At 40.2% G+C, this 7,419-nt stretch overlaps 1 protein-coding gene across 1 annotated transcript in view; it reads right to left on the reverse strand.

Annotated features, from left to right (window-relative positions):
- Positions 1–7,419, reverse strand: part of IFT52 (intraflagellar transport 52) — a 36,695-nt gene that overhangs the window by 15,700 nt on the left and 13,576 nt on the right. Inside the window, exons 7-9 of the mRNA XM_007938464.2 lie at positions 6,948–6,996; positions 3,834–3,920; positions 2,529–2,597 (exon numbers count right to left, since the gene is read on the reverse strand). Of these exons, the coding sequence (XP_007936655.2) occupies positions 2,529–2,597; positions 3,834–3,920; positions 6,948–6,996 (205 nt within the window). The remainder of the gene's footprint in view (positions 1–2,528; positions 2,598–3,833; positions 3,921–6,947; positions 6,997–7,419) is intronic.

Raw genomic sequence — 7,419 nt, forward strand, 5'->3', positions numbered from 1 at the left:
AAAAAAAAAAAAAAAAATTGATCCTTTAGTTGGGTTTGAAAACCATTCTGATATAACAAGATTTTATATGAAATCCTACATAGGAAGTACAGGTTTTCAGAATTTCTTACTTTGCAAGATGACTGGAGCTACTAGCATTCTACTTTCCAAAGCTTTAAGATACAAAGTACATTTTTCACTAGGTCTCCAATCTGGAAGATTGTGCAACTGCATTTGAGAGAAAGGCTGGTTTGAGAGAAAGGCCTCATAAACACTGCCTCATTATCTCCCCCTGGATTTCCACTAGGGCTATCCTTCTGGACAAGCACAGTGTCATGTGTGGTGGGTGGACAGCGAATGACAGAGTTGCAGAAAAGGCCCACGCTCGTGAATCAGTCTGACCTGTGTGTCAATAAGGGCTCAGCCATGTATTAAGGTAATAAGCAGGCACCTTGAAATTTACTTACTTCTTTTCTCAATTAGAATGCAGGAATCATTGAGGCAGCCACACAGAGCATCTGTTAGTGTGTCAACCCATGACACTCTAACAAGGACTGCTGTTGCTATTGTTGGGTGCCACTGAGTCAGCTATGACTCACAGTGACCCCATGTACAACACAACAGAACACTCCCCAGTCCCATGCCATGCTCACAACTCTGGCCACGCCTGAGCAACTGTCGCAGCCACTGTGTCAGTCCACCTCTGAGAGCCTTCCCCTGTTTCACTGACCCTCTGCATGATAGCTTTCCCCAGGATTGTTCTCTTCTGACAACATGGCCAAAATAGGAGATGAAGTCTGGCCATTCCTGCTTCTAAGGTACATTCTGGCTGTACTTCCTCCAAGACAGATTTGTTCGTTCTTCTAGCAATCCATGACACATTCAGTATTTGTCTCCAATACAAATGCATAAAGTCTTCTGCAATCTTCCTTAATCACTGTCCTGCTCTCACATGCATATGAGGCTACTGAAAATACCATGGTTTGGATCAGGTGCACCTTAGTCCTCAGAGTGACCATTTCACTTTTTAACACTTTAGAGATCCTTTGCAGCAGATATACCCAATGTAATATATCACTTAATTCTTGACTGCTGTTTCCATGGCCGTTGATTGTGGATCCAAGTAAAATGAAATCCTTGATAACTTCACTCTAGGATTTACAAGGATTGGCAGCTGCCAAAGATGTATCCACTCAGTTGGGTCCTATGAGATCTGAGAAGCAACTTCTTTCCTATATCCCAAGTCTTTTATGCTTGGGGCTTACATCACTTCTCAGGAGGAATTTAAACAAACTTTGGTTTATGTATCCATTTGTTTGATGTTCCATAGAAGGGCATATATGTAGGCCTGGTCTCTCCTGCTTCCTCATTCAAATCAGCCTCTGGGCAGTTGTGTCCTCAGCTGCAGAAGGAAGCCGTCGATACTGCCTTCTCACCTGTCTCCAGCCACCCATGTGTGGAATTCTTTCCCTGACATTTTGGAGTTTAAGAAACAAAGACTCAATTGCAGCGTCAGGAGACTTGGGTTCAGGTCCTGGCCCTGTGCTTGCTTGCTACCTGAGTACATTGCAGTTGTGCAGAAGTTCAGTTTCTTCCTCTAAAAAATGTCAATAAGCCCTCCCACCTCACAGCACTATTGTGAGGATTAAGCAGGATGATTTCTGTGGAAGCATGTGCTAGACAGTGCCTGATATGTAGTAAGTATATACGTTCAAAGAAGTTTTTATAGGTATAGAGCATTTTTTGCAACTTTTCATGAAGTAAGTAAATTCATGTCTATTAAGTTAGGACCCACAATCCCTGCAAGGAGGAGACAACACAGGTATTACTATTCTCACTTCACAGATGAGAAAACCAGGATAAAAAAAGGTGAAAAGTAACCTGCATAAGGTCAAAATGCTAGGGTAGAGCCAGACCTAGAATGCAGGTTATTGGGTTCCTATTCCAGTGCTAGGAGCTCTGGTAGCGTAGTGCCTAAGGCCTGACTGCTAACCAGAAGGCTGGCAGTTCAAACCCATCAGCCACTCTTCAGAAGGAAGGAAGACTGGGCAATCTCCTTCCGTGGTGATACCGCCTTGGAAACCCAAGGAGGGATCGCTAATTGGGTCTGACTCGAGGGCACATAACAACAACAACAACATTCCATTGCTGGTTTCACCACTCTGCCTTGTCTGATAACTATTATCACAATGCCCTGAGAATCTTTATTTCTCAAGACAACACAATTAGAGTTAAAAACGTAAATTGAAATGGTCTTTGTTTCTTTATTAAAAATTATTTGTTCTATCTTTCATGTTTCTGAAAGAAGTATTTTTCTACAGATACCAAGTTTAAACATTCGGCCCAACTTATTAATTGTATCATTTACTTACTGCTTTATCTTTTTTTTTAACAAAAGGGGCCTTCATTCCCCTAAAAGCATCACTCTTTCCACCTGTCTTACAGACAAGAGAGATACATATTCCCTCAGAACTGTTAAAAATGGTGCTGAGTGGCTGAACCCATTTTTCATTTACGCATTCTTTAATGTTCCATATGCCACTTCCTACCTCGGGGTCCTCAGCATCAATCTGGTTCAGGTGGATGTCTGCTGTTGTGAGCCACTGGAAAACAACATCCTGGATTAAAAAAAAAAAAAAGGGTACAGATTAAGGTACTCCGTTACTTGAGCAGGCAGAGGGTCAGAACCAGAGATTAAATCAATCAAGAAAAAATGCTGAAGGGAAACAGGTAAGACCTAGTGATTTGAAAAGGCACAGCCCAGCCTTCTCTTGATGAAATTATACAAAAACTAAGAGGTTTTCTTCATCCTAGTGTCACTTTTATCATCAAGAATTTATAATTTATCTTAGGACACTGTAACCATAAACCAGAATTTATTAGAATGTGTTCAGTCCCGAAGCAGTCCCTGATAATGTGCTGAGGACAGTCTGAACTGAAAACTTTGCAGCTCCCTCCAGACTGTGTCTAGACATGTTCTTCACATGGATTCCCCAGAAACAAGATCTTAACTGATCTGCCAAGACAGTTAGTTGCTAAGGCTGAAGGAGTTTATTTCAGTGATGAACAAACTGCGTGGGAACCTGTTCTTTAGGCCGCTGGCTCACCAGAACCACATCCACAGAGAGCCGTGGACGCCGTGCTCCCACTGTGCAGGCCTCTGCTTCCCCGCTCTAGCATCCTTCCCATGTCGGGTTTTCTTTGTATTAACTTGGGCAGGGAACTGCAATTCCTTTACCTCATTCCCTGAATAAATCAGTCACCAGTCCTGTACGTCACCCCTGCTAACTACCACTCACGCACACTAGCTCCTCTTCTCTAGTTCCACCTTCACTCCCTTTACTCAGAGGCTCACCCCTTCTTGCCTAGCTGACTTCACCAGCCTCCCGACTGGCTCTAAGCTGCCTATTCCATCCTACCTTGCATACAGTGGACAGAGGGACCTGGCTATACTCATGGCTGCTGAAAATCCAGAAGGGCTCCTGGTGACTTTAGTGTACAGCTAAAGCTCCCTGGCTTTCCAAGTGAAGCCCTTATTGAGCTTGCTACTCACCATGTTTGCAAGATCACCTCTCACACCAACTTGACATGCTTAGAAATGTTTGCCACATCTTTCTGGACTTAACTATTTCTCACTCTTTCTCAATGTACTTCAAACTTTTTCAAGGCAAAGACTATGCTTGAGTCTGTGTTACATCTTTAGTGACTGGAGTATGAATAGCTAGACTCTTGAGTAGCTGGTTTTGAATGAATAAATGAACTTATTTGTATTTTTTAAATGACTGAATGTATCAATGACATTAAAATCATACCTACAATATTACATATCAATATGATGAAAGAAAAAAGCTCACCATGATTTTGCTGTTTTCCTCTTTATCGAAATACTGGTCACTGAACATGTGACATGACCCAAGCACTGCCAGCTTCCCGCCTTGGTTCTATCAACAACAATGAAAGCAGTGTCAGATACTCAGATCCTGAAACATGCCACATGCATCCCAGTTCACGAATACTTCTAATCAGAACCATGTTAGCAATTATCTCTCATAGGAACTGTGTGCCAATTCACATCAAGGTTTTAACAGCCTAGAAATGTCAATAACAATAACAAGTACATTATAAGTTGCCTCTTGTTTTAAACACTTACATATTTTTGTTTGACTTTAATGAAAACCAACATGCATTGAGTTCTACAGCATTTTTCCACTGTTAGCGATCTTACAGGTGAAAATCATAATCTTAAAGGAAGAAAAAAAATTCAAGATAATCCATCTGGAATTAAGAACCATTATAGAACTATACAAAGAGGTCAAAAAGACATTTATGAATACCAACAGCAATGTTTAACAGAACCAACCACAACAGTAGGTCACAGCATGAAAATATCATTAAAAATATAACGAATTTATAAGAAAGAATTTCAATATTACTAGTAATTTTTTAAAAATCAAAATAGTATTATTTGCCTATCAGATTAGTAAATACGAAAAAGATTACTATAAACCATGTTGGTGGTTGTTGTTGTTATGTGCCGTCAAGTTGGCCCTGACTCATAGTGACCCCTCCTTGGGTTTCCAAGGCAGTATCACTATGGAAGTAGATTGCCCCATCTTCCTTCCAAGGAGTGGCTGGTGGGTTTGAACCGCCAGCCTTCTGGTTAGCAGTCAAGTGCTTTAGGCACTACTCTACCAGAGCTCCTCCATGTTGGTTAGGATTTAGTAAAATAAGTTCTTTTATATACTTCTGTTGAAGCTGTCAATATATGCAAAGAAATGTGAAATATACAAAAAGCTCTATGCACAATTCTATAGTTATAATCACAAAAAATTAAAAATAAATCCAAATGGTCAACCACAGAAAAATGATTAAGAATAACAGAGCCTCTTTCAGAAAGTTGTCAAATTAGGTATTACAAAAGGGTTTGCAGTCACATGGGAAAATGCTTCTATCGTAACATCAGGTTTAAAATAAATAAAGGGCATCATAAATTGTATAGTTGCCATAGTTTAAAGCCTGAGAGGCAAATAATAAAAAATGAGGCACAAGCAAAAGTGGCGGAAAATCATCAAAATGTCATTCTGGGTTCGCTTGGATAGTGCACTGGGAGAATTCTGTTTTTCTTCTCTATCTCTGTATTTTCCAACTTTTCTCTAGTGAGCATGTATTACTCTTATAATGAGAAAAACCAGTACAATATCAAAAATACAAGATGAAACCAGTTTTTCTAGCCACATCACGCAGTGGACAGGCATAGCTATAATGGCATTAGGAAAAGAATAATACCAAAGCCAAAAAATATAAATATATAAATCCCATTAATTAAAAAAAAATTGCAAAACAAACTGTGACTTGTACCACATTAAAAGCAAGTGACTGGTAGGAAAAACAACAACACAATGATTACTATACTGTAACCACTGAAAACAGATCATTTATAACTTAGAACAGGAAGTCAGTTTGGTAGAAATCTGTAGAAAGAAAGAGGAAGTGACCAAGTGAAATGTGCTGTGATGTGAATCGATGTACAGAAGTAAATACAGGAGGGGAAGTTAAAGAACTTCTTTTCTTTCCCACTACTGATGAGTTAGGCCTATATTTTCCTTTCCTTAACATTGTCTTCTTTTCCCTACCTCATTTCTTTCAAATATACATTTTCCTCCTTTAATCTGTTTACTCTGTCCTGAGCAAGACTCTATCACTATCTTCAGCTTCCTTTCCCAGCATTTGTCTATAACCTGTTCCAGTTACCTAAGAGTATATCTAATCAAGGACCAATTTTCTCCTCCAGTGTTAATGAGCCTGCCTCAGTAAATCAAAAACCCAGAAAGAATCATCATAAGTTCATGAAGGCAATGGCACTGGGCAAGGAGACAGAACCCCCGATTGCTAGCCTGGCCCTGCTCCCAGCTTCCAGCAGGATGGGAAGTGGCCTCCTCCTTGGCATCACTGGCTCATCTCATGAACTTAAGAGTGACAGGCAACAACCTCTCTGAGAGACTGTGTTTATAAATCAGACCAAACCAAATTCACTGCCATTGCACCAACTCCAGCTCATAGCGTCTCCAGCATGAGAACTGAAAAACTAGTCTTCTGCTGTATTTTAACAGCAGCAAGATTCTAAGCAATCTGGTGTAGCTTGTTAACTCAAACTTTCCCTGAATAGACTCTCTTTACTTCGATAGTGAGATGCTATAGTCACACACAGGATGAAAAACTTATGTTAACAGCTATAATATAAGGGAGATCATTGCTTAGAGGGTATTGAATTTCTGTGAAGGGTGACAAAAAAATGGATAGTGGAGATGGCTGTACAACAGGATGACTGTAATGTCACTGAGTTGTACATGTAAAGGTTTCCAAGCCTGTAGATCTTTCTTCTGTAGAGTAACTGGTGGGTCCAAACCATTGACCTTTTGGATAGCAGCCAAATTCCTTAACTACCGCACTACCAGTGCTCCTTTATGTTTATAAGGTAGGACCGAAAGCCCGTCAGGAGGGGAAAATGACTAGGAAATAGCCAGATGATAATTTCATGAGATCTAGGAGAATCATCACATTCTGTCTTCAGTTAAAGTTCCATAAAAATCCACTCTTAAAGCAGGTGAAATCTCTGGTGCATAGTTAAGAAATCAGATAATTAAAACTCCAGATTAAACTACTGGTTGTTGTTTTGTTGTTGTTATGTGTTGTCGAGTCAAAAAACCCGACTCATAGGAGGACCCTTAAAATGGTATCTCATTACTTTTGTGCCAATAAATTCATAGTTTACATAAATTATTATTATTTCTACATCTTAAGTTCTTTACTGATACTTTAATTTTAAATGAATACTTCCACCTGTTTGAGAGAAGCTAATTAAAAGACTTGTTTGAATATCATCTTTAAAACACAACACAGACATTTATTCAGTTCCTAATTAAAATGAGGGTAGAGCTTTTGAATACTAGAGGGAGAGGAATACTTACATCCCACGAAGAGAAATAGTACTGTAAGGAATTAGGGATATCTAGGTCCCTGGGGGAAGGACTGGAGATCAGCTGGGAATTCTATGAGGGGTAATTCAGTAGAACATAAATTATAAGGCTGTGGAAAAGTGGGATCATAATGAGGCTGTCAGAGTCCCTGGCTGGCACAGTCAAGTGCTAGACTACTAACCAAAACACTGGCAGTTCAAACCCAGCCAGAAAAGCCTTGGAAGAAGGCCTGGTGATCTGCTTCTGAAAAGGCACAGCCATGAAAGCCCTACAAAAGGCAGTTCCACTGCACAGGTGAGGTCCCCGTGGGTTGAAACCCAATCCAAAGCCATTCTGGATTTGGAAATGAAGCTGTGTCCTCAGGACCACCTGTTGCCACCACATTTCTGTGGGTCTCCAGCATGAGAACTGAAAAACTAGTCTTCTGTTGTATTTTAACAGCAGCCAAGATTCTGAGCAATCT

The sequence above is a fragment of the Orycteropus afer genome, unplaced genomic scaffold (assembly GCF_000298275.1).
Source record: "Orycteropus afer afer isolate SDZICR_OR568_19922 unplaced genomic scaffold, OryAfe1.0 scaffold00049, whole genome shotgun sequence".
Taxonomy (NCBI): Eukaryota; Metazoa; Chordata; class Mammalia; order Tubulidentata; family Orycteropodidae; genus Orycteropus; species Orycteropus afer.